At 36.6% G+C, this 12931-nt stretch overlaps 1 protein-coding gene across 2 annotated transcripts in view; it reads left to right on the forward strand.

Annotated features, from left to right (window-relative positions):
• Positions 1-12931, forward strand: part of PCCA (propionyl-CoA carboxylase subunit alpha) — a 373229-nt gene that overhangs the window by 48221 nt on the left and 312077 nt on the right. For both annotated transcript variants that reach the window (XM_036831147.1, XM_036831149.1), the window contains exons 5-6: positions 5227-5340; positions 7216-7269. In XM_036831147.1, the coding sequence (XP_036687042.1) occupies positions 5227-5340; positions 7216-7269 (168 nt within the window). The remainder of the gene's footprint in view (positions 1-5226; positions 5341-7215; positions 7270-12931) is intronic.

The raw sequence follows: 12931 nt of genomic DNA on the forward strand, positions 1-12931 counted from the left end.
AGCAGGACTTCATTGACCAAAGGAAGACCGTTTACTGCTCTCAGCAAAGCTCGTAGTAGGGGCATGGCACAGTAGCATCGTGAGTCCCACAGGGGGATGTGATTGGTCTATTGAGCAGCAGCAAATACAGTGGGTGTGTCACAGTTAAGGAACACAGGGCTGTCAAGAACTGTGAAGGGTCCGAAGCTTCACTTGTAAGCTAACAAGTTAGCCTCCCCCTATTTCATGGGTGCTGGTAGAAGATACAAGACTGCTGGGTCAGTGATGAAGAACAGTTTATTACTCACAGCCGTAGCAAGATCAGAGTATCAGCATTTAAAAAAAAATTGTATTGGAACATAGTTGATTTACAGTGTTGTGTTAGGTTCAGGTGTACAGCAAAGTGAATCAGTTATACGTATACATATATCCACTCTTTTTTTAGATTCTTTTCCCATATAGGCCATTACAGAGTATTGAGTAGAGTTCCCTGTGCTATACAGTAGGTTCTTATTAGTTATCTATTTTATATATAGTAGTGTGTATATGTCAATCCCAATCTTCCAATTTATCCCTCCCCCCAGAGTATCAGCAATTTTACCCTGATTCCCCAAGTCCCAGTTCCCACAGGTGATACGAAGAGGGTCAGGTGATACCTGCGCATGCAGTGGTTTGCATCATAGGACAAGAACCCTGAGCTTTAAGGTTCTTCTTACATAATGAATCTTTTCTGACGGGCTCTTAGCACCCCTGCCTCTTGCTCCAGAGTGAGACACTACCCTACTCTTCTAGGGCTGTTGGCTATACGGACGCTTTTGCAAATAGAGTTTGAAGAAAAAGGCAGTTAGTGCCTTGCTCACATGATGTGAGCACAAAATTTTTGCTAGCTAGAGCCAAGGATTCAGCACCTTTTTGTAGCAAAGTAGCAAACAAACTAGTGCCCCTCCCTCAGGAAGCGAGTATATAATCGTCACACAATGGTTGCTTTTCTGTCTTAGTTGCCAACGTGACTAGTTACAGAAACAGCTCAGGATCAAGGGATGGTTTAGACTTTGCTGTTTGGAGCACTCAGCAAGGATGTTCGGGGTGCTCGGGCCCTGTGGTGAACTGTCTCTGCGAAAAGTGTAAAACTACCAATTATTTCCCTCTCTGATTCTCATAAATTCTCAGATTGACATGCCCTGTTCTAGTGCAGTTACTACTTGCATTTCACTGATGTGCTTCGTCTCATTAATAAGCACTGAGTCAGTTTTTGTGGTAGTGATTATATTATGTTATTACAAGTAATAGATATTGATGTTACGCAATACAGTGGTTCAAATAGGATGACTTTCAAATGTTCTCTTACATAACATCTGGCCATTTTAGGTTAGGGAGGCCAGTCTATTTCAAAGGACAGCCAGGGACTCTGGTTCCTAGTGTTTTGTTGCTCTGCCATCGCCTAGGGTAGCAGTCCCTAACCTTTTTGGCACCAGAGACCAGTTTCGTGGAAGATAGTTCTTCCTTGGACTGGGGTGGGGGGGGGGGATGGTTTTGGGATGATTCAAGCGCATTACATTTATTGTACACTTTATTATTATTACATTGTAATATATAATGAAATAATTATACAACTCATCAGAATGCTGACAGGAGGCGGATCTCAGGTGGTAATTCGAGCGCTGGGGAGCAGCTGTAAATACAGATGAAGTTTCGCTAGCTTGCCCGCTGCTCACCTCCTGCTGTGTGGCCTGAGGGTTGGGACCCTCGCCCTAGGGCATGGGTGGTCAAACTTTTCCTCTAAAGGCCCAATAGTAAACTAGGTTTTGTGGACTGTACTATTCAACTCTACCATTGTAGCACAAAAGAAGCCGTGGGCAATAAGTAAATGAATAAGTATGGCTGTGTTCCAATAAAATTTCATGTACAAAAACAGACACTGGGCTGGATTTGGCCTTCACTATAGTTTGCTGTCCCCTGCCCTAGGGATTACCTTAGTTTGCATAGTTGAATTTGGTTGCTGCAATATTTATGTTCCAGGTCAAGGGAAAGAACACGGTCAAAATTTAGAGAAATAAGCTTGTGTTTAAGTTGTAGATAATTTGGAAGTTGTACATTTCACTTTCTGATCCCAATGACATGAACTTACTTATAACACACGAGTGTCTGATAAATTTGATCCTACCCCTGCTGCTTTCTCTGCAGTTGTGGCTCGAGAATTTCTGTAGAGAAGAGCTTCAGGCAGCACAGGGCGTGGGGAGTGGGGGCTTTGGGAGCTTGTCTTGGAGTACATAACAGGCTTGCTTGCTTTCCTTCCGTCTCTTTTTTTTCTTTCTCTGTTTCCTGTCTTTCTTTCTGTCTTTGCCTCCCTCGCTCCCTCCCCCTTTCCTTCTTTTCTTTCTCTTTTTTACCCCCTTTTTAAATACTAGCTTGTATTTATTGTGTGTGTGTGTGTGGGAGAGATGGGCTCTATCCCTCCCCCCCATCTGTTGCCTCCCAATACCTCTTAGCTCTGCTGCTGCTCGCTTGTCAGAAATACTGGAAATGATTTCATCTCTCGGGTGTTTCTAGCTCCTTAGTTTCCGTAGATTTCTTCCCAAAGGCATTTGTTCAAGTTTCTCCTAAGCTAAAACCACACTCCAAACCCTTTCTCAGCTATCACTCTGCCTCTCCTAAACTCTACAACAATAACAAAATTGAAATTGAGTTTCAAAAGTTTTTTTAAACTATCCTTTCGTGGTTGACTCAGAAGTATCTCCTTGGGAACTAAGGCAGCAGAGGGTTCTAGTTTTTTCTTTCAAATGGCTTTGCCAAGCATTTTTGCTAGTACTGACCGTGTGCTAGACTGTGGGCTTGAGATGTTAATATAGGCTTCTACCCTAAAGTAAGGTTTGTTTCTGAGAAATAGAAGAAAAGAAACCAACCAACCCCTTTAGAAACAGCATGTTTTGCCTTTCTTTGTAAAGTCCCTAAGCAGTTTTGACCTGCTTTTGATGTATTTATTTGAATGTTTATTCAAACAATATTAATGATCTGCTAAAATGTTAGGCTCTGAGCTAGATTCTCAGTATGTTTACAAAGAGTTTGTGATAACATAGGAAAAATGCCTATTATGATGATAGTTTAAAAAACAAAAGGATGCAAAATTATATATGCAGTTTGGTTACAAAAGTATATTTAGAGAAAAGACTGGAAGTAAATAAGTCAAAATATTATTAGGATTCCCCTCCTTTTTAACTTTTTGATGCCTATTTATTATAGAAAATTTGGACACAGGGATGCATGTGTATATATTTTAATCCCCCTCCCCACCACGTACAACCCTCAGTTGCCATATGTATTGCTAAGATTGGAGATTTAATTTAGTGTAGCTTTTTACCTCAAAGACAGTGGCTTAACAATGAAAATTATTAAATAAACTGTCATCCAAGTGTATCTATGAATTTAAAAGCTTGTAGCAATAAAACTGTGCTGGGAGAGATTTTTTAAGAAAAGGAATTTAAGACACAACTTCTGCCTTGCAGGACCTTATGATCTGGAAAAGGAGAGTGTATAAATTGTAACAGACATAATCTGTAAAGCAGTCAAGATGACATTACTGGGCAGGATGTGATTAAATGCCAAAATTTGCACCTGGTACTACTGGAGTTCAGATTAAAGGAGATTCATCTGAAGACCCAGTGGTAGAAGTGGAACTTTAAATGCATCTTTAATAATAGGTAGTACCTGGTGGGAAATAAAATATACAGAGTAAGTGTGGATTTAACTTTAAATACTTTATCCCCACCTGACTAATGCATTTTTTTCAAAGGATTGTTCAGTATTCAATTTCTTTCTTATAGAAAAAACCCACAACCACAATTACAAAAACAAAATTGCTGTTGTAAAAAATTGCTGAACTGGGCAGAGGGCAGTAGAAGAGGGGGCATTCTGGTCTGAGGGGAGAAGAGCAACTTGAAGTTGGGAATAAGCAAGATACAAAGGAGAGCCTTGCTTTGAACATGGGAATATTTAGGATCCTTTTGCGAGCTTGGCTGCCTTTCCTTGGATGTTATTAAAGAAATTAAACTGCATAGATTTGAGTCTTTTATATTAAGATATTGATCTATTAATCCCTTGGGTAGCAGGTATCTTTAACCTTTCAATACACAATATAATTTTTTAGTTAGTTTGAAAATATTTATTGACTAGATAAAAAGAACTCTGAGCTTTCTAAAAGATGACTTGATTTTTTTTTTTTTTGATAGACCTCATTTAAAACAAAGTGCTTCTTTAAAAACTACTTTACAGCTGAAGAATATAACTTAGCAATACTCAAGAGTATTTTCCACCTTAGACTTTTTGGAGGAGGGTCATACATGTCCAGGTATATGAATGTGTTCCAGTTTTTAATGTATGCCTTGTAAAATAAATTTAAATGGAGTTTAAATTTACTTAAACTTACACTGGGAAACTGTTAGGAAAAGCTGTTTCAAAAATACATGAATCCCTTTCATCATTTTAAAAGAATAGATTTTTTTTAGAAGTAAGCAGTTTATTCTGTATTGAATGCCTAGCCTTTCTTAAGCAAAAATAGATTTGAAACATTGTGTAGTAAGTAGTCTTAAAAATGGAGCATATATTCCTGAATTAGGAGTAGGTTTAGAACTGAATGCACATATCGGTTCTTTTAGGAATAAAGGTTAAAATGGGTGAGGATCAAATGTTAAGAGTATTTAAACGATTCTCAAGATTTTCTGGCTCATGTGTAGTGATACTGAACTCTTTAGTCCTGGGCTTTAATTTGTGCCTGGTGCTGACCTAATGCTGTGCAGGGACACTCACTGCATCCCTTCTTCATTCAGTTTCTCTGATTATCCCCACTTCCTGGGGAGCTTGCTTAGAACTGGGCATGAGTGCTTGTTATGAAAATATGGGGCTACCCTGGCTACGTGTAACAGAGTAGTTTTTGGTGTAAAGTTTACGTATAGATGAACTGAATAGGACGCTCAGGTTGTTTGCTGTGATTTTACTTAATCAAATTGGCACGGAATATTATGGAAATTATCTGGTTAGACAGTGGATTAGGCTTGTAATAAATGAAATCATGGTTAATATAACTCCTGGGCTTATTTGTTACATTGTAATTTCTTAGTGCATATTCAGAGAGAGATCTGACTACATAAATGATATGGGAAACACTCCGATTTGCAATTTTGTGTATACTTGCAGATGAAGATAGCTCTTTTTGCTGGGAGGATCTGTTAATGCAGAGATTTGTCTCTTCAGGTTCACGTGAAAATGGCGGATGAGGCGGTCTGTGTTGGCCCAGCTCCCACCAGTAAAAGCTACCTCAACATGGATGCCATCATGGAAGCCATTAAGAAAACCGGGGCCCAAGCTGTGAGTCTGAATGAATCTGTCTCCTGCAGCTGTTTCATGTGTAGTGAGCAGAACACTGGAGTTTGTATTTAAAAAAAAAAATAAGAAAGAATGATTGAAAATGCTGTTGCAGTTCATGTCACACGAGTTAAATGTGGCCGAATTCGCTACTGGAAATCAGAGGCTTTGTAGCATCTGGCAGTGTTGGTTACTGATCCTGCAGGTGGCTGCTGGATTCAGCTTTCACACCAGGGAGCAGTTTCAGTTCATTTCCAAATTTGCTAGGGGGGGAAAAAAAAAAAAAAAAGAAATCCCAATTAATTTTGAGACTTAACCCTTTCAGTGTAATAAGAGTATTAAAAAAATCTGTATTATAAACAGGATCCAAAAGACCCTGTTTTAAATTCTATTTTAATCATTTAAAAATTATGTGTGCCTCGTTATACTGCCAGAAATAAAAATGATGCAATTGGTAATTATTTTAGTTTGATAGTGTCAATGGAATATACATAATTTACATGGAGAAATCAGTAATTCTCCCCACCCCCAATTCTGTTTTGAGTGGAATCCAAGGAAAAAACTGGGTTCTGACATCAGGAATAGTGTTTTGTTATTGTTGTTGTTTGTGTGTGTGTGTGTGTGTATGTTTTTATCAGAGAACTAATTACATGTAATGTTAAAAAAAACTATGTAGAGTTATCTCTAAAACTGGATGGAAGCAGTCAACACCAGCAGTTAGCCTGGAGTGCTTCAGTTAGTGTTCACATTTCTTTTGAAAGAAATGTTTTAGTAAGATGCATGTTTAAATAAAAAACTGAATTCATGAACCCATATTATAGACGTTGCAGTTTACTAGCAGAGTTAATGAAGGTAAAACTCTTTTAACCTTTTAACTATAGATTATCAGAATACAATCTTTAGTTGAATGTTTATACGAAATGAAACTGTTGGAGTGAAACTCTTTTCCTGTGATGTAGTGGTGTAAATTATTCTGCACCGTGTTCGTAAAGCTTAGTCTGGCGTTTAAAAAAATCTCAAATGTGTAGATACTTCTAAATTAGATTATGATATTGACTCATTTAGAAATTTGACTTATAGCAGAATTATTTTCCTAGAAATATATTCAGTACTGACTGATAATAGGGTGGCTAAATTTATGTTTGGTCAAAAGTTACTTGGTTAGAACAGGATGGTAGAATTTAAATTGTTGCAACGTGGCTTGTGAGAGAGGAGAGCGTGACGTGGTTGTGACTGGCTGAGTGGGATGGGGAGGGAAAGAAGAGTAGATATTAGAAGAAAAATAAATTCAGAGAATGATGGAAAGGTAAAACCAAACTTCTGTTTTAGTTAGGTTTGACAAAAACTGTTCATTGGGTAGTGGCTGAATATATTAATATTGTCAGGAATAAAATATGTTCATTGGCTTAGTAGCCAGGGTTTGGGAAAGTAGCAGTTCCTGGTTCTGTAAAGAAAGGGGAAATAAGAGTTTTTCATCCATCTTGTGAAAGGTTTCCTTTAACATAATTCTTTGACCCACAAGCTGTTAGAAAATTCTGCAAACTTGGAGCCGAAGTTAGTCTCAGAAAAAGTGGGGAGAGTTTGGGTTGGGTTGAAGGGCATAGCCAAGTGCAGGCGGACAGGCAGGTGGGACGGGAGACGGCCCTGACTGTGGTTGAGACAGGTAGCGTGCTGCAAGTGAGCATACAGTAGGCGATCTCGTGGCGTTTGGGTCTGAACTCAGGAGAACTGCGTGAGAGCTCATCAGTATGTTAAGAGTAAGTAACCTTACTCCAGGGCCCTTGAACAATAAACACGTTAACACTCTTTCTGTCTTGCTTACTGTAAAGGTTTTGCAAATTGGTAAAACTGAAAGTGCTTTTTGTTTTCATTTCTAAGGTACATCCAGGTTATGGATTTCTTTCAGAAAATAAAGAATTTGCCAAATGTTTGGTAAGTTTATAAGGAACCAGAAACTGTTAACTTATATTTCAGAAAGCAGTGTAATGGTGTTGCTTTTGTAAATGTGGGTAGTGATGACTTATAGACTTTTCACTGACCCAACGATTCTTTGAAAATAGTTTGGGAAAAGTGAAGACTTTTATTCTGTAACCTAAGTCTTGATTTGAAGCGTGACAATGGAAAAGTTGTAAAATCACCATTACACCTAATGAATGATACCTAGTTTATAACATGTTGTGTGGACTTTGACTTTTAAAATTAAACATTTCAGACTTCTAGCTAAATACGTCAGGGAGTCCAGTGATTCATTAATTATTTACCATGAGCATGGAATGTGAAGCCAGAAGTAAGATTCTGTTTTTTCCCTTTTATTGCATATTATGGCATTTAATATCAAATCTTACTACTGCGTCTATTTTGGGAAATTTTTTTCTTTTTTTTATGATAGGAGTATCCTCCTGATATCACCATCCTGACTAGGTACATGACCCTATATTTGCTATTAAACTGATTTTCCAGGTGTATTTATAACTACATTCAAGATGGTACTGAAACCTCAGTTTTCAGGTACTAAAATATGATATTGATAATGTTTCAAAAAGCTCATTAGATCAATTATCTCAGGTATTAAGTTAACTTAATATTTTAATATGTTATACTTTGTTTCTGTGATATGCTTATATTTTGTTCTTCCATGGATTCAAAATTATTTCTGAATGCAATTACCATTTTCAAGATGAAATTTTCACTTAAAATTCATAAATTTAATTTGGACAATTCTTTTTTTAAAAATTCTTTATTCTTTTTTAAAAAATTAATTAATTAATTAATTAATTAATTTAATTTTGGCTGTGTTGGGTCTTCGTTTCTGTGAGAGGGCTTTCCCTAGTTGCGGCGAGCGGGGGCCACTCTTCATCGCGGTGCGCGGGCCTCTCACTATCGCGGCCTCTCTTGTTGCGGAGCACAGGCTCCAGACGCGCAGGCTCAGTAGTTGTGGCTCACGGGCCTAGTTCCTCCGCGGCATGTAAGTATCCAAAGGTCCAGATTTACCAGGTTTTGTGCAGTATATCCACATTTTCCTGTTTATACCTCTTTTTGTTATCTTCTAGTTTGAAATTTTGGCTGAGGTTCTGTCATTATGTAAGAAAATGATTCGAATATAATAAATTTTAAATGTATTTGTACAATATAATATATTTAAGTTTGTATAGGTGAGGAGTCTCTAAACTGTGGTCCATGGGCCAAATGCAGCTGCCCCCTGTTTTTGTAAATTAAGTTTTATTGGCACACAGCCCTGCTTGTTCACTTACCTGTTGTCTGTGGCTGCTTTTGCTCTCAAAACAGCAGAGTTGTGTAGCTATAGCAGAGACCGAATGGCCTGTAAGTAAATATTCACTGTATGGCCCTTTATAGAAAAAGTTTGCCGGCTCCTGGTATAGATGACTGAGTCTGGGAGAAGTGGAATTATATGGCAAGTATATTTATTCATGCATTTATTCAGTCATTAAAAAGGGCTTATTTGATATCTATGTTCAAGGCAGTTGAGAAGGATATAAAAATGAATTGGATGTGTGTCCTGCTCATGAGGAGCTCACAGTCATGTTGTGGAAAATAAGTCAGGTACACAAATGACTTCAGGGAAAAAAATATTATGAAGAAGTGCAAATTCTCTGTAAATGAAGATAAGATTGTGCCGTCAGGGGTTTCATGTTAGAGAAAAGGGTATAAAATGTATGACTACCTTCCTTTCTCATTTGCTTTTCTAATTTTATCTCCTCCATTTTCCTTTATCAATGCTATGCCTTAGGCAAACCAGACTGCATGCTATTCCCAAACGTGGCTGGTTCTCTCCTGTTCTATCTTTTCCATTGCTCTCCTCAGTGGTCACACCTGTCCCTTGGTCCCACATTTCTTACTACTGTCTATTCTTAAAAGCACAGTTCATGTTACCCCTACCAGGATAGTTTTCCATGTTCTTCTGGTGAGAAGTAATCTCTTTTCTCTGTCTTCTAGAGCATTAAAATTTTTTTTTTTTTTCTTATCTGGCATACCACCTTCCATATTATGTAAAAATTGTTTCTGTATTTTAATCTGTTCTTAATTAAGGTAAGAGACTTGGTCGTCTCATTCTTTGTTTCCCTTTTGTTTTATATCCTAATGATTTCTACGTAGTGAGTTCAATGAATGTTATGGAAAGATTAAGTAAATATTATTAGATTAAGAATTATGGAACAATAACCTGCAAGAAAACTTTTCTCCTGTCACAGAAGGGACTGTTTTGTAACTAGAAAGCGGTAGTGCCTTGTGTTTTTATTCACCATGAAAATATGTAGCTGGTGATAACTAACCTTCTCTTTTTGTGCATCATGGCAAGATTCTTATTTGGGATATAATTTTCCTAGCTTAAAAACTTTTCCCATTGGAGTGTGCCATTTAAAATGCACCTTTTGAAATATCTGGCTATAGCTGGTGAGTTCCATAAAAATAACACAGTGAAATAAAATTGCATACAGATTTTGTTATGCATATCAACATTGTTTGTGTGGATGGTGATGAACCATTGAAATTTGATAGTTATTGTCTCAAACTGGGAATATTCTTAGAATCTGATTTCTAAGATAGTGGTAATAGATTACTATGTTGGCAGCAACTTTTGGCAAGAAAGATGAGCAGAATATGGAAAAAAATTTTTTTTAAGTTTATTTATTTTATTTTTGGCTGCCAGTTGGTCTTCATTGCTGCGCTCGGGCTTTCTCTAGTTGCGGTGCACGGGCTCTAGGTGTTCAGTAGTTGTGGTACGTAGGCTCAATAGTTGTGGCTCGCGGGCTCTAGAGCGCAGCCTCAGTAGTTGTGGCGCACGGGCTTAGTTACTCCGCGGCTTGCGGGATCTCCCCGGACCAGGGCTCGAACCTGTGTCCCCTGCATTGGCAGGCAGATTCTCAACCACTGCTCCACCAGGGAAGTCTGGAAAAGAAATTTTTTAAGTTTAATACTGTGGAGTTCCTTTTACTGTAACTTATGTATGCTGTAACTTATGTTTGAAATGTAATCAAATGTGGAGGTTTTTCCCCCCATTAATTTCTGGTTCTGTTTTTTTTTTTTTTTTTTTTAAATTGCTGTTCAAAGATCAGCATAATATTTACTTTGTTTATAGAAAAACTATTTGTGCCTTATCATCTGGTATATTGTTTTTAGTTAACAGCTTTGAGTAAGATGATCTCTTGAATTTTTTTCTGAGTTTGTGCTATTTATTTGCTTTAGAAAATACCATAAGCCAAATGTTAAAAGCATTCTAAACTTTATATGTTTTCTTTACAAGACTAATTATTCTTTACACTTAATTTACATGAAATGGGATCAGATTATATAGAATCCCTACTGTACATGATTTAAACAAAATCATGTCTTGTTTGTTTTTGCTTAAATAATTAATGGAAAATACAAAGCTACAAATAATCCTCATAAAGAATAGTAATTTTCAGTAATTTTAATATGCTGAGCAAACATTTTATTTCCAAAATGTTTTTCATTCTGTATTTCCCCTCTGGGCTCCTTGTATTCTGAGCAGTAAAGGAACAGTGGTGGAAAGCTGTGAGGACTGTTAGGGTTAAGAAAAGAAATTCTTTTGGAGTTTACGAAAGAGGTTTGGAAAGTTAAACTATCTGCCCCTGGAAAAAGTGGTTTAAAGATTAAATGAGATTTAAAGAGATTTCATAGTGTTTTTAGTTATCTTTCTGGTTCTTATGTGTATGTTTTTTCATGTTATATCATATTTTAATGCAGCACAGCATCATAAGTTACAGTAGTTACCTTTATGAGAAATTTATGTTAGATTTAATAATTTGTGTTTCATGTATGGGTCTTATCCATGTATTTAGAAGATATGTGTATATATGCATACAGATAGTGTGTTCTATCCAGAATGCTCAGCATTGAGGGTGGAGAAGGGAACTGTGGGAAGCAGTTGAGGTTTGATGATTGTATTTTTTATCTCCTTTTGTTGGAGACTTTTTAGCAAGGTAAGGAATGTAACTACTTCAAAAACAATAATGAGATGTTTTTTTATCCATTGGATTAACCAAACTTTTAAAAAATAGCTGTAACATCCAGTGTAGACAAGTGTACAGGACGTGTCTTGTTCTTGGGAGTGTAAATTATTTCAGCCCCCTTTTTTCTTTTTCTTTTGTTCCAGAAATTTGCTGGTATTACCAAAATTTAAAATGTATATATTCTTTGACTCAACAGCTCCACTCTTAAGAATTTCACCTACAAAGATGTACTTTAAAAATGTTCATTGTAAGGTTGTTTGTAATAGCGAAATTGGGAAATAGCTGAAGATTTTTCATCTTTAAAATGAAGAGAATGACACCTACCCTGTAGGGCTGTTGTGAAAGTTAGAAACAACATGTATAAAGAACTTAGCACAGAGTCTGGCATTGCCAGGCAAATCACCTTATCATTACAGGTGTTAGTTAATAATTATTACTTTAGTAGATGGGGAGAGCTACTGAAGAGTTGTGGGTTTTTTTTGTTTTTTTGTTTTTTTGTGAATGAGATAGTTAAAATTAGCATTTTGGGGAAATTAGTCTGATAGTTTTCATGTGTATTTTGTGAGTTTAGATTTTTTTTTTTCCTGTTGAGATTAATAATCTGATAATATTATATTCCTATACACACACACATGATAATGTAGTTTACAAAATACTTTGACATATATGATTTCATTTAATTCATGCAACGATTTAACAAAAAGAAAACTGAGACTCAGGTGCAGTGACTTGCCAACAATCACACTGTATTGGTAAGTAATAGAATCAGGACTTGACCTAGGTTGGCTGACCGTAAGTACAGAGCACTTAAAAAAAATACTGTACCCTGGTTTGCTTAGTTGGAAAGAGTGAGAAACCAAACAGTGAAAACCAAATAACTGTAGGGAACTTAGCCAAAGGCCATAGAAATCTGTTCCCGCACTTCATAATAACAGAGGCAGCACATGATCAGGTTGTGTAGATAGAAATTTGAAGAAAGCCTTTTGCTAGGTCATTGGTCTTCTGTTGTGAGGTTGTAATCCATGGTGTGTTAGAGTTGTGAAATGTACTTTAAGTACTTGGCAACTGATACTAAAATTATGAAGTTAGCAAGTTTGCTAATGATTTTATTTAACAATATTTTTGTTCTTAAAATAGTTTAGAGTGAATTTAAAACAATATGATACCCTATTCACTCATATTTGCAGAAAAGGTTTTTTTTTGAGTAGGGAAAAAAAAAAAAGAGGTGTAGATCTTGCAAGCCCAAAGTTGTTTGTAACTCTTATTTTATCTACATAGGCTGTGATCTAGGTAGCTCCTGGAAGTATGTTTTGTGTGTGACATACATGTCGTGGCTTAAGAAAGGTTAATACTACACTGTATTTTGTAGACATCTAGTTTTAACTACATAGATATTCTTACCATTAACATTATTAGAATTTCCATTTTGGACACAGGTCTTTGATTTTATTATGTTAAAGTGAAAAAAATTTGAGAATGTAAAATCTTAAGAAACTTAAGTCACATGTATACATTGAAAAATAAGGTTTCTTCCATCTGTGAACCTCTGACCCCAGCCCCCAGTTTAAATTCCTAGAGACTACCACTGCTACCAAATTTATATT

Source organism: Balaenoptera musculus, chromosome 18 (genome assembly GCF_009873245.2).
Source record: "Balaenoptera musculus isolate JJ_BM4_2016_0621 chromosome 18, mBalMus1.pri.v3, whole genome shotgun sequence".
NCBI lineage: Eukaryota > Metazoa > Chordata > Mammalia > Artiodactyla > Balaenopteridae > Balaenoptera > Balaenoptera musculus.